Raw genomic sequence first — 14590 nt, forward strand, 5'->3', positions numbered from 1 at the left:
GGTAAGTAGCCAGGCACTGGAAACAGCATCAGCATAGCAAAAGGAAGATTTTAGACTGTTTGGCAACCAGAGATTCAGAAGATATTAAAGAATTCAGAGATGTCAGTCTGATGATGAGGAAGCCAATTGCTGAACGATAATGAGGAAGTTAATTGCTGAACTATCAAAATAAGCCAGCAGAAATTTAATATAAGCCAGACAATTCACTCAGTATAAGCTTTCTTCCTAAATCTTTCAAATGCTTTCCCATCAATACCAGGAGGAATACGCTTGGCTACCAAAACATATCTGGCAGAAGATGGATTTGACAGACACTGTAGGGTCTGATCTGTGTTGTCTGATTAGCCTTTTTTTTTAATTTATCACACTTCTTGTGGGTAGGTATTATCGACTATCAGGGGAAATTGCTGGTTGCAAAGAAAGCATCCTCCAATACTGGCAAACAGGAGGATCAAAAGCAGGCTGAAGAAAATCAGTTTGTAATAAGCCACATCTTTGCTAGGATTTCCGGTACTCACTTTTGCTCCCATTGAAATAATGCCCTCACTCTGCCAAAGTGAAAGTGTTCACAGGTTGAGTTTTTGGCCCTTGAACATCTGTCTCTGCACCAGTGGGGTGAAGTGGGCCTTTCTGGTTGTCATGGATCTGGCAGATATGAGGTACAACAGCTACAACCTGACTAGAGTTCTCTTGAACCAGAAGCAACCTGCAAGAACCATCACTTTTGCAGACTGAAGCCTAACCTTGGTCAACACTTGTTAGACACCTACAAACTGGAGTCTGTCCTGGGCTTAAAAAATTGTATGTACAAGATGTGTAAGCAGTTTACAGTAATAATGCTTGAATGTGAATACAGTTGCAGTCTTAGCTTAAACAATTTGCTGCACACCAAGTCCAGTGGCTGGTTCAACTTTCAGAGCAAAATATGCGGTCCCCTCAGCCAGGCAAGTGCCATTAGTCTTCACAGACCATGAATATACATGGCATCAGCCCCTGACTTCTTTAGTTCTCGCCTACACAGCAGTCTACAGCAGTGTTTTTCAACCACCGTTCCAAGGACCGGGTCTGGTCCTGTAGAAGTTTCCTGCCAGTTTGTGAAAGACTACGGCCCAATGAAGAGAGCACCTGCTGGCTGTGAGGAGCTGCTGGCTGAAAGGTGCCCGGTCACAGATTCACTTTACATGCTAGACGTTTTAAAACGTCGAAATTCATATGGCCGAGACCATATAATCGACCTTTTAAAGCATCGAACCTATAAAGTGGAGATCTCCATACAGTGTGGAATGGGTAAATTTCCCTTTTCCTCACTCTAGTGCGATCTCGGAGTTGGTATATAGCAGGGGGGGTATGGGGTGCAGGGGGGGCTTGCCCCCCTGCAAAAACGTCCTAAAAATTTTTTGTGTTGTTTTTGTGTTCGCTTTACAGGTTCGATGTTTTAAAACGTCGATTATACGGTCTTGGCCATATGAATTTCGACGTTTTAAAACGTCAAGCATATAAAGTGAATCCCTGGTCATGCAGAAACGACAGGTGTGCGCAACCTGTTTTCACCTTGTGCGTCTATGCAACCTGCTGTTTACATCTTCCATTTGTGTGGAATCGGAATGCCAGAAGACATTTTAAATGCGGACCACAAATGGACAAGTGAGAGGTAGGTGGGTGTGTTTAAGTGGTATGTAGATAGGTGTGTATGTAAAAAGGAGGTAGGTGGGGTTGCTGGGGTGTATGTGTGTAAAAACAGGGAGGGAGTGGTCTCCCAACTGTCCAGATTTTCTCAGAATGTCCAGATTTTTACCTCATATTTTTAGTCTGTTCCTCATTAAAACTTGTGTTTTTTTGGGTTTATTGTGGCAAATCTGTGAACACAGAATTCACTAAATAATGACAGGCATTTGAGTTTCAGACTTGATATCCCTCAGAAAATTCACGATAATACATTTTATTCTATCAACTAAGTCTGTGAGAGCATTTATTTTATGTTTGTTCACCGAGATAGCCTGACTGGGTGAGACCCATTTTCAGCAGAGGGCCGGGGGGGGGAGCCCCACAAGTTGGACAGAATAATCACAGTTGAAATTATTACAAGCATATGTTAAGGACAGGTTGATAATATTAGTTACAATAAGATAAACGTATATAGCTATTATAACAGTTACAATTTTCAACAAGAAAAATTATATTTAAAGCTTGTCCCTATTTTCAGGGTCTTTGTCCCACCATCACTTTTTGTCTTTGCCCAGATTTTTTGTGCTAAGAGGTTCAGCGGTATGGTGTGTGTGTAAAAGAGGGAGGAAGGTGCATGCCTCTCAACTGTCCCTGATTTCAGGGACATTCCTGATTTTGACTGAAATGTTAGATGTCCTTACATTGACCGCTGTAGTATTCATCACAAATGGGGATTCCCTGCAGTGAAGCCCATCTGACCAGTTTACCAAAGTTTACCATTGCTTTAAGGTACACTGAATGTCACCTACACATTCCTTGCATAGCGTAGGATACAAAGGTGATGTTCAGGCATACCACCCTCAGAACTTTTGTCTCCAGTCCCATCCCTGTTTTAACCATCGGTCTGTTACCTCCATCCATTTTTTGCCATTTTTCTGTTTATGGGCTTTTCAGTGATTATTCCTGTTTGCTGAAGTCCTCACAGTTGCAGACAAGTACCCAGTTGGGTTTGTTGTTCATTTTTGATTGTATTGTGCAGTTTGGGGTTATTGTCATCCAGGAAGGGTAAATGCCAGTGTGAGACACTGATCCATAAAGCCTCAAGTAGTGTCTTTCTTGCCTAGAAGCTGCTCATGACCACACGTCTTGTTCAATTTGTCAGGAGTTTGTCCCCAAACCCTTCGTAGTAGGATTTCTTCCCTTTCACTGTATCTTGAGAACCAGTGTCTTAAGCTTCTCGCTAAAGATACTATGGATGGAACTTCCTGCCCCTGAGGGTCAGCTGTCAGGAGAACAGGAAGGTGCATAAGGTAAGACTGGAATCTTACGCTGTCCAGCCTCTGCCGGGAGTTTTTCCCGAAGTTATTACGAACTTGGAAGCTCACCTGCTGTTTTGTCAGATTCCTCCAATGCGTCTGGGTTGGAGGCCGGTGAGGATTTGGCGGGCAGCATGTCCAACAAGGCTTTGCAGGCATCTGTTTTGGGCATTCAGGGGGAACCAATGTTGATTGTTTCTGAGGGGTCTAGAGAGGGTCCACAGTCTCACTTTAGGGAATAGGTTCCTACTACAGTTGTGGAATGCAGTCCTGTGTCTGGGCCTTCTCAGGTTTCTCGGACGGATGCCCCCTTAAAAAAGAAATCAAAAACTAATCTGTTTCTTCCACTCCTAGGGATCCACAAAGTGAGTAGCAGGCTTTTACTCAGAGGTTGTTTAGTGCTCTACTGTCATTACAGCCTCCTCAAGGTGTTTCGGTTCCTGCTCCTCCTTGGTCCTCTTCTTCCACTAAAAGGCCCGCAGTATTGAATTCTGAGGAAGAGGTGGATTCTGATGATGAATCCCTTGCATATTCTACCCAGATTCCCTCTCCTTTAGACTACGGGTCTGAGGAGGGGGACTCATACTCTGCCAGATGGGTGTCTGAGTTGCTGGGTTTGTCCACCTTTTCTGATATTTCAGGAGGACAATCCCTCTTTCATACCCAAGGTGGTTAATGAGTTGTCACTTAATCAGTCTATTTGCCTACTTTTTTCCCCTCTCCACAATCTGACAGTGAGATGGTGCTGCATACCCTTAGATGTGCACAGACAGCTCAGATTTTATTTGGATAAAACTAAAGCTATCAGAAAATCTGACTAGTTACTGGTTTCCTTTCATCCTAGCTCTTTCGGTTTTGCTGCTGCCAAGCAAACTATTTCCACTAGGATTTCAAAGGCTATTGTTAAACATTTCATGGCGAGAGCCTTCCTTCTTCTGTAAAGGCTCATTCTACTAGAGCTGTCTTCTTCTAGTGATTTTTTCAAAGGCTTAGATGCTAATTCTACTCTTGAAGCTGCTACCTGGACTTCTGTGCATACCTTTACCAAACATTACCACTTGGATGGTATCTCCAGAGCTAGGGATGGTTTTGCCAATGCCATTCTTCATGGCTTCTTAGAGGGCTCCGCTTGCTGCTTCCTCCTCCCATGTTTTTTTCTTGAGCTTTGGCACTCCCCCATTTGAGATGAATACTGCAGCGGTGAATGTAAGGGCATAGTGCAGTTGTGTATATCTTACCATAACAGTAGATGTCCTTGCCTTCACCGCTGCAATATTCACTCCGTCGCTCCATCTCCCTAATTTTTTTTTCCTTCCTGGAAGTGCAGGTTCTCACTGGTTTTCCTTGGACTGCTGTTCCTACTGGGGAAATCAGTTCTGAGGATGATGTACCTGAATGTCATCTTTGTGCCCTACACTACGCAAGGAACATGTTTCTGACGTTCAGATTACCTTAAAGCAACATTAAACCTTGGTAAACTGGCCGGACGGTGGGTTTCATGGCAGGGAATCCCCATTTGTGAAGAATATTGCAGCAGTGAAGGCAAGAAAAATCTACTGTTATGGCAAGAGTTTACACAACTTTACTTTCTGCCCTTTTAATCCCACCTAAAAGTGATCATTTTTGGAGAAAAGGTGATGATTTACACATAATAAATAACAGTTACAGACTTTTTACTTTACCAAAATGCATATTCACTCATGTTCTGTTATTTGGTCAATGTCTCCCATAAAATACTAATATATGAAAAGTGTTTCTGATTCCTTGGGGATTTGTCCCTTTTTGGTTGAGAGCTATGGGTAGGGGTGTGTGTGTGCGAGAGCGAGTGTGTGTGTGTGACCGAGTGAGAGCGAGTGGGAGCGAGTGGGAGCGAGTGGGAGCGAGCGGGAGTGTGTTGAGTGAGAGCGGGAGTGTGTTGAGTGAGAGCGGGAGCGTGTTGAGTGAGAGCGACAGCGTGTTGAGTGAGAGCGACAGCGTGTTGAGTGAGAGCGACAGCGTGTTGAGTGAGAGCGACAGCGTGTTGAGTGAGAGCGACAGTGTGTTGAGTGAGAGCGACAGTGTGTTGAGTGAGAGCGACAGTGTGTTGAGTGAGAGCGACAGTGTGTTGAGTGAGAGCGACAGTGTGTTGAGTGAGAGCGACAGTGTGTTGAGTGAGAGAGAGAAAGAGTAGTACACCTCTCAACTGTCCAGATTTTTGCCCCCATATTTTTGGTCTGGTTCCTCATAAAGAGGACTAGTTTAAGACTTCATATCCTTTGGCATACAATACTCAGCCATTGCTTTAATTGGTTCTTTATAAATAATGTTTACTTCTGCTTTAGCAGTCTCCAAAAGAATTCTCCTATTTTCATCAGTCTCCAAGTGTAAAAAGGTTGAAAACTGCTGGTCTACAGCATTCCCAGGGCAAAGTCTGGGAACTGGAAAGCCCAAGCCCTACTAAGGGAAGTCTGGGAGAAGGGACTATTGAGGGGGGTAGTGAGGGCAGGAAGTGGGTATCCACTCCACCCCCTAAGCACCAACACATTTTGGGCATACGAACATTATGTTCTTTCTACAATGACAGCTCAGGGTCCAAGTCCATACACTGCAACATAATGACCACTCAGAAGGCATCATAACAGACTACCACTAAGGAAGTCTCACCCTAGAGATCACATCCAGCTTACACTCTTACAAAAGTGTGCAATGAAGCCAATGTTTCAGTAAAGCAAATATCATCCACAGGCAAATTTGTGAAAGTGTGGAGTATATAGCAAACTACTTTGTAGAATGATCTCTGGCTTTATTTGGAAGTATCTTGTCACTGGAAGTGTAATGGCAGGAAAGAGCCAGACCGCTACCTGGACAAAGGTAATTCTGAAAATTCTTTTGCCAAGCTTAGAACAAAAGAAATGAAAAGTTGGTCATCTTTTCTCAGACTTTTTGGTATGGTCAAATAAAACATTTGCTGCCTATTAACACCAGGATAGTGCAACTTGTATTCTCCTTTACTGGAAATCAACTGGTAAATTTATGCCATGATTAAGGTTACAATTACATGCCACCTCTGATGCAAAGGCAGAATCTGTTTTTAATGTTACCCTGTGTCTTTCTGAAAAGTATGTAGGGAGGCTGGCATGAGTGTGTGTACAACTCTGACACTCTTCTAGCTGAAATGAAGGTCACTAGGAACAGAGCTCTTCAGGAACAATACCAGAGGTCTGACTTTGCTGCTCTTTTCAATATCCCAAGAGAGGAGTCGGATCTTTAAAAGAAGGCAGCCCACAAAGTTTTGCAGGGTTTCTACAACACCAAGGGGACATGATTAAACCATTGACCCAAACTGGGTATAGCTGACAACTGGACTCAGAGTGGGAGACATTAGTAACCTTATCAATTCTCCACTAAGGACTGAAGAACTGCAGGTACAGGAGTCACAAAGGGAGCTAGTACTTGGTATGCAACGCAGATACAGAATGTGAACCATTTGTCATTACGCATCTTTCTTGTGAAGTCTTCAAGGATGCTGTCAATAGCTGGACCAAACCTGGATACATTAAATAGGTCCCCCCTTATTTACTTGTTGACTGGAAAAGTCTGGCTGGGCACAAACACCTTTTTTCCATGGTGTGAAGCAGCAGCAAAGACATGGTTGGCTTAGGCGCTATGCATGATTATGCAGTAATCACAATTTCACAGCATGAACCAGCATTCAGAAAGCACTCTAAAGGGCCGGATCATTCAAGATAAGTTTGAAAACTGTAAATGGTAGAAACAATTAACCAAAAAACAGGAACCATTAAGGAGGGTCCTCAGTGTTGGATCTTGAAATAACTTAGGGTATTACTGCTTTTGTAGGGAACTCTCTCAAATGACAGAACAGTGTGGAAGTTAGCAATACCCTTTGCACTTGGAAGAGAACCTCTAATGCTTCAAAATTAGGCAAAAATATAGATGAGAAGCAGACTCTCACTTATTACATTACTACTAGAAGAGCCCTCCTTCTTAGAAAGGACAACGACTTTTAAAAACCTTAAAGTGTAGCAAAAATACTGCTCAACGGTGCCCCCAATTAACAGTATGAGAATTAAATAAACTACAATTTATATTACTAAAATAATTGTGCATGCTCTTGACCATGATCTTGAAAAATGGAAACATTCAACTAACTAATTTACAGACACAGAATTTAGGAAGAATTCCTACCAACTTCTCTTATCCTTATGGTCTTACAACCAATGCCAATACTTCATCCACAGACAGAACAGCATAGTACATTACATATGTTAGCTGTCACTGGGTCACACACAATATGACTTGGCAAATACCCTTAAGTGAGCTACATGTGCCATTTGCAGTTCTTGCCAAATGCACCAAAGAAGCAACATACTGCGACTTTAGATGTTACTTGAACAAAATGATTTTCACAGGGTTTTTTTTATAATATATACTTAAAATAGCATTTGAAAAAAAAAACAGATCAAATAAGGAGTATGCAATAATGAAATAAAAAAAAAAAACAAAGCAAAATAATCAAAAAGTAATTACTTAACTCGTATTTCAAAATCTTACTGTGGGGAAATCTCGAGTTTGATCAGACTTCACTTCACCTTTGAATGCCATTATATGGACTCATTACAAAGTAAACATTTTTTTTCTCTTTAAATGCATCTATGGCTTACAAAGGATACTGTCTTCTCTGTTTTTCTCCTGTGTACTTTCCATCCCAGGTAAAGCAGCTGCAACACGTCTAAAAAGCTACAAGATAAAAACATTACTTCAGAAGCTGGTTTAAAATACTTAACTACTAAAAATGCAGGAAATCAAGCAATCTGAGACAAATTCCATTTTCAGCAATGATTTTCAGTCCAAGAAACTGTAGTTTCCCGTTTTAGGTTAGGTTATGGATTTCCTCACCCAAATCTTGAGAATCCAAAATAATCCTGTCTATAAATTTTATACAGAAGCAGCTATTAAATTCTGCAGAACACAACACAAATAAATCTGAAAAAGGTTAACTTTTCTGCAACAAAACTAAATACATGGTTTCCCAGTTCATTTAAAAGTTCCACAATGCAGATGACATAAGTGGCAACTCATTCTCATAAAAGTGTGTGTTTACATAGTAACAAATGCAAATAATGCTGCAAAATCTCATTACCTAAAACCCGACTTTGGACCTTTACTTGTTTTTGTTAAAAGTCCAGCCTGTAAAATCTTACCATAACAGTAGATTGCCTTCACTTCACTTTTGCAGTATTCTTCACCTTGGGGATCTCCTGCCAAGGATAGCCCAACATCTGGTTAATACATCTTGTATGTGCCACACATCTCAATTATGCTCCATAAAGGTGATGTACAGACAGTTACCCAGAACGGAATTGCCACAGAAGAAAACAGTCCCCATAGGGCAAAGGAGGCCATGCACATCCAGAATGAGAAAATGCAGATGGAAAAGGTAGAACCCTTGGCCCAGAGGGTAACCAAACAAAAGACAAAACAGGGAAGAGGGAGGGAGTGAATCCTACAACAGTGAAAAGGACATCTATTGTTATGTTATGATATTTAGTGTACTACATCCTTGTACATCACTGTTGCAGTATTCTACACCTTTGGAAGAGTACAAAAGCTCAAGATGAGGATTGGGAGATGGAAGGCTGGGAAGAGTCCCTCAATGAACCCATGTAGAATGGTTCCAGCAAAACCTGCTCTGGCCCTAGAATCCATATTAAATTTATAATGCTTAGTAAAGGTATGCAGTGAAGACAAAGTGGCAGCTTCAGGGATGGAATGTGTGTCCAACCCCTTGAAGAAAACACCAAAAGAGGTAACAGCCCTAGTGGAGTAAGCTCTGACAGCAGATGACCGACATGCCATGAAAAGGATAAGAAAAAGAAATGGCCTTAGAAATCCAGGACGAGATGGTTTGCTCAGAAACAGCCAAATTCAATGAAATGAAACAAAAAAGCTACTCAGACTTCTGAATGGCCTTAGTTTTATCCTGAGCTGTCTATGCAAATCCAAGGTATGAAGGATCCTCGCACTAGCAGACTGAGAAGGAAAAAAGGAAGGGGAGTTGTACTGCCTGAATTTAGAGACAACTCATTAACAACCTTGGACACAAGAGGATTAGTACGAGGAGACACCCTGTCCCTGTGCAAAACTAAGAAAGGAGGGATGGCCATACGGGCCTGAAGCTCAGAAACCCTTCAAAAGCAGAAGGAACAAGCAAGCAGTAAGGTAGTCTTCCAGGTACAATATTGTACAGAAGCTGAATCTTCAGGCTCAAAAGAAGCCTGTGTCAATTTTTCTAAAACAAAATTAAGGTCCCAAGGAGGGGGGATAGGCTTCCGTGGGAGTGTAAGATGCGGGACACCTTAAGAAACTGCCTTCAAAGCAAGAAGCCAAAGGAGGATTCAAGGACAGACAGGCAGAAATAGCTGACAGATGGGCCTTTACAAAAGAGCAGACCAAGCCAGACTGGAGCAACTCACACAAATAGGAGAGAACCACAGGGACCTGCACTGAAAAGGGATCCTAGTTATAAGCAAGGTACCAGCCAATCTCTTCCATTTGGAAAAGACTTTCTGGTTACAGATTGTCTTGCCTCTTGTAAAAGCCCCAGCACCTCCTCAGAAAAGAGGTGACTAAAAGGGATGAAAACCCTATCACCAAGTGTCTGTTGAAGAGTGGCAAGTAAGGATGAATGAGTGACCCCTTATCCTGTGTGAAGAGGTCCAACCAGTGAGGTAACTTGTCATGATTGCCACTGGCCAGATGCACTAAGAGTGGGGAAACAGTGCTGTCTTGGCCAATAGGGTGTCACCAGCAAGATTTCTGAGGAGTTCAGCCGAAGATTCTCTTCCCCTAATTCCAAGAGTCCTGCAGAAGTCGCAGACAAACATCTCCTTCCAAGGAAAGAAAAAGGCAACCTTCTTCCATGCCTGTTCACAAGGGAGGCAAAAAGATCTACACCAAGGAATACCACACCGATGAACTATGTCCAGAAACGTCACAGCAAAGCCTGTATTTTGGACCTGCCCAGAGTATCTGCCACTTTATTGTGTTCTGAAGAAATATGCATTGCCTGAAGAGTTAACTGATGAGAGAGTCAGATCTCAGGCGTGAAGAACTGTGTGCCCCCCTGCCCTGCTTGTTGAAATATCACATAACTGTGGTGCTGTCCATGTAAACCTACAGAGGGCCTGGAGAGCATGGGGTAAAAAGCCTGAAGGGCCACAATCACAGCTCTCATCTCCAATGTTGATATAATCTGACTTCCGATAAGGGCCTGACATCTTGAACTTTCAGGTGACCACTGGAAGTCCCCCACCCCATGTCTGAAGAGTCAGTGAACAGTTTTTGAGAAGGAAGCAGTGTCTGAAAGGGCAAGCCTGAGCTACGGGAAAGTTGCTGAATCCACCACCTGACTTCCCAATTTAGATTTTAGTACATCGCTTTACTTGTCTAGAGAGTGGCGATGCTGAAGCCAAACTGACTTAAGGTACCAGTGAAGCTTCCAGATGTGCAATCTGGCAAGAGGGAGTATTGGAATACAAGAGGCCATGATTCCCAGGGATATAAGAAACTAACTGGAATAGCAGGCAGTGGAGGAGACTGAAAGAAAGCTGTCAAGGGCAGAACATTTGGAAGTAAAAGAGGCCAACATCTGCACCGTCTGAATCCAGCAATCTAGATACACATGCCAGCCTCCGACAGGGTCACGGCAGAGAAATCCAATGTAGACACTGGACTGCCTACAGAGCTATCACTTGCTTCTACAGAAATGTCTGGTGGAGGCTGGACAGCCAAAGAATCTGGATGAGATTTTGTAGCCTCCTTCTTACTTAAAGGTACCTTTGGATTAGAAGATTCCACCATGCTACCCTTGGCTAATAGTTTAAGCCTTTGGCTCTTGAAATAAATTGCCACGGTAGACAACCGGCTTCTAAGAGTACTGGGCACAAATGCTTCACAAATACTACATATAGGATGCATGATCATAGGAAACACCCAGACAAAAAAATAAACTAATAACCAAAAATATAAGAGGTCAACACTTGCCCAAGCACCAGGATCATTTTCCAAAGTAAAAAGCAGGTATCCAACCTTTTAAACCAGTGTAACTTTTAACAAACATGTTAAGTGATTTCATCCACAAATAAAATGGACTTTCAGACACACTACAACAGCCACTTATATACATTTTTAAAACCATGTAACCCATAACCAAGAGAATTTAAAAAAAATTACACAAAGCTAAAAACGTATTATCAAATCCCTTAAATGAATCAGAGCAAATATAAATATAATTCATGACAACAAAAATGTTTAAAAACATAAGCTTAATGAAACTATAACTTAAGCAATGTTTAGCATCATTCATAACAGGATGTACACTAGCGTTTAGTGTAATTTGCCATAACAGTTCCTTATATAAGCTCCCAGGGACCACCGTTAAGGTTGACGAACTTTTTCTAGGACAAAAAATAAAACTTGTTATTGCACTTCAACTTATGCTTATAAAGTGCATTGTCTGTATTAGAGCTATTAATGTAGTAATGATGTTCATATATATGCTCTTTCGTTGCACATTCTGTCTTCATGTGATAGGCATGCTAAAAATAAGAAAATGCTAGATAAACACCCCCAGAATGCTGCAATCACAATAAATACTTCTCAAAACCGACACTAAGTTTTATGTTTTAAACAGTGTTCCTCAAAAAGAAGGAATTCTACAAGCCTTTAGACTATTTTAATAAACTCAAGTCAAGAAAATAAAGTAGAATCAAGTGAAGCACTTAGAAAATTCCTTAAGAAAAATATAAGACTAAATTCCTTAAGAAAAATGTAAGACTATCAGATGAACAAGAGAAAAAAAATAAAGATACAACTATGACAGAAATTAAAGCGCAAATCAAGAAACTAAAATTAAAGCGCAAATCAAGAAACTAAAATTAAACAAAGCCCCAGTTAATAATATGACACCAGAGATGTTTTAAACTACTATCTAATAATGCATTAAATCTATTACCAAGTGTGTTCACATCAGTTAAAGATGGTAATAAATGCCCTCCTCTTCTTGGAAATACACTCAAGTATCACCAATTTTGAAATAAGATAAAAACCTGATGTGTACCTCATAGACTTATACGTTTATTAAAAATAGATTATAAAACATTTATGACAGTTCATGCAAACAGAATAAAATACTACTGTTATTGATAGAGAACGATCAAACAGCATTTATTAAAAACAGAAATACATATGACAATATAAAGAGAATTTTGTCCCTTACTGACTTCATAAACAAAACAAAAAATAAAAGGAATGTCATTTGCTTAGACATTAACAGTGCATTTGATTCCATGATTTGGTATTACCTTTGACATGCACTGGTGGAGTATGAATTTTTGAAAAATTTTACCTCACTAATAAGGTCACTTAATGATAAATCTTCAGCGTAGATAAAAATAGGACCCTGGCTTTTGGAGCCTATTACCATTACAAAAGGTACAAAACAGGGTTGCCCACATTCTCCTTTTATTTGTATTAGTACTAGAACCATTAGCAAATTTCATATGTGCAAACCCACACATTTAAGGAATTCAACTAGATATTGACCTCGAGTTAAAGATTCAACTATTTGCAAACAACATTTTATTGACTTTTAAATAAGATAACTAAAAGAACTATGGAAAGCAACAAAACAGTTTAAGAAGATTTCTGGACCATTTCATGAAAAAAGTCAATACTGTATGTTACTAATAAATATGAACAAAGAAGCATTAAATAAAAAATATAAATATCTATCTAGAAATGATGCAATCAAATACTTAGGAGATAATTACAAATGACAGATGTAACAAGTGCAACTAAACTATAAAGAGATTTTGGATAATATCAAAGAACTGTCTCAAAAATGGAATAAGCCAAAGGCTATTATATAATTAAAATGATTACATGGCAGAAAATTCTGTACTTTATACAAGCTTGCTCGCTACCTCCACCTAAATCATATTTAAAACAATTTGAAAAGTTAATAATGAAATTCTTATGGTACCCTAAAAAACCTAGAGTTGCCCTAAGACATCATTTTGACAAATAGGAAGAAGGTGGAATAGGCTTACCAGATTTAGAAGGATATAAATCGCTAGCTTTAAGTTTCTCTATGGTTAAACAAAGAATATACTTCCAAATGGAAACTAGTACATGAAAAAAATCTGGTTAAAAAACACTCATGATACAATAAATAAACATATGGAAATAGTACCGAATAGCTTACTTTGGTTATTGAAGGAATATATAGCAACAGAGAAACACAAAAATATAAATTCTAAATATGTTATCAATACCTTCATGTCTTTATGCACTTTGTAAACAAAAATCTGGATCTAAAAGCATGGTCTTTTTTCATATTCCCAATAGCATATACACAAAATAATAATATAACTCAGGACTCGGTAGCAATTAAAACACTTAGTAAGAATGGTCTAATTTACTGGCATCAGTTGATAAACACTAATAAAGTACTAATGATAGAGCAAATTATTAGCGAGTTCAACCTTGAAAATAACATGCGGTTAACACTGCAGGGATTAAAACAAAACAGTTTTAAACCAACAGACAATAATGCAGAAGTCTGTTAGGGAAAAGGTTCCTAAGTTTATAGAGCAGTTATCGTTAATGGAATTTTCCACAAATGGGAAAGGAATTTAAACAGTACTGTACAAATTAGTTAAACAAGAGTTCATAATAAACAAAATATATGGAAATACTATGAAACAGTTAATGGTAAAATGCCAGGATGATAAAGATAAAAAAACTAATTCTTACATCTCCAAAACTAATTATCACTATACTGGCAATTTTGCACATGGTAATTTACATATAGAACATACTTAACACCACACAAAATCAGAACTAATATATAATAAAGAAAATAGATGCTGGAGGTGTAAATCACAATTAATATCCAACTGGCAACACATGTTCTATGAATGCCATTTACTTAAACAATATTGGGAAAGTATTAACTATTTGTTACAGGCACTGTTCACTGATGATTTCCAACTTACAAAATCTCTAGTTTTGTTGAATACGCCCTGTGCTATCTTGTGTTACAAGGCAAAAATATGTAGTTTTGTGGACTTTCCTTGCTATCGCAAGGAAAAATATTACACAGAACTGGAAAGCTGCAACTCCACTCCTCCCAATTTTAAACGTTTCAAGAACAGTCTCGCAGTTGGAATTGAAAACAATCTACTTGCTTAAGCACTGCCTGGCAGAAAGTAAATCAAGTGCTGGAAACAGAAGATTGTAATAAATTATAATCTTATTCAAGAATACATTCAAGAAAAAGTCTTTTCAAGTATAGACATCCTATGTAAACAGTTGGTTTTGTAATTGTGCCTCCACTTTAAGCTTTGACTATGTAAATATTTCTTTGATATACATACTGTACACATGTTTATGTTTCTGAATATCAAAAATGTATTCGGTAAAAAAAGTATTTGCATCGATGGCAAGCACCACACTTTTTTTCATATCCTAGTTCAATCTGTCATCTCAAGCTCTCTTGCTCAATAATTCCAATTTTTCTTTTAATATAAAAGTGCCTTTTGTAACTA

General features: G+C 39.6%; 1 protein-coding gene across 1 annotated transcript in view; it reads right to left on the reverse strand.

Moving 5' to 3' along the window:
- RAB6A (RAB6A, member RAS oncogene family) overlaps positions 1 to 14590 on the reverse strand; it is a gene marked incomplete in the record, with an annotated part of 497596 nt that overhangs the window by 26439 nt on the left and 456567 nt on the right. The window contains 1 exon segment of the mRNA XM_044072212.1: positions 7652 to 7718. Within this exon segment, the coding sequence (XP_043928147.1) occupies positions 7652 to 7718 (67 nt within the window).

This window comes from Protopterus annectens, chromosome 5.part0 (genome assembly GCF_019279795.1).
Source record: "Protopterus annectens isolate FY-2018-M chromosome 5.part0, PAN1.0, whole genome shotgun sequence".
NCBI classification, from domain to species: domain Eukaryota; kingdom Metazoa; phylum Chordata; order Ceratodontiformes; family Protopteridae; genus Protopterus; species Protopterus annectens.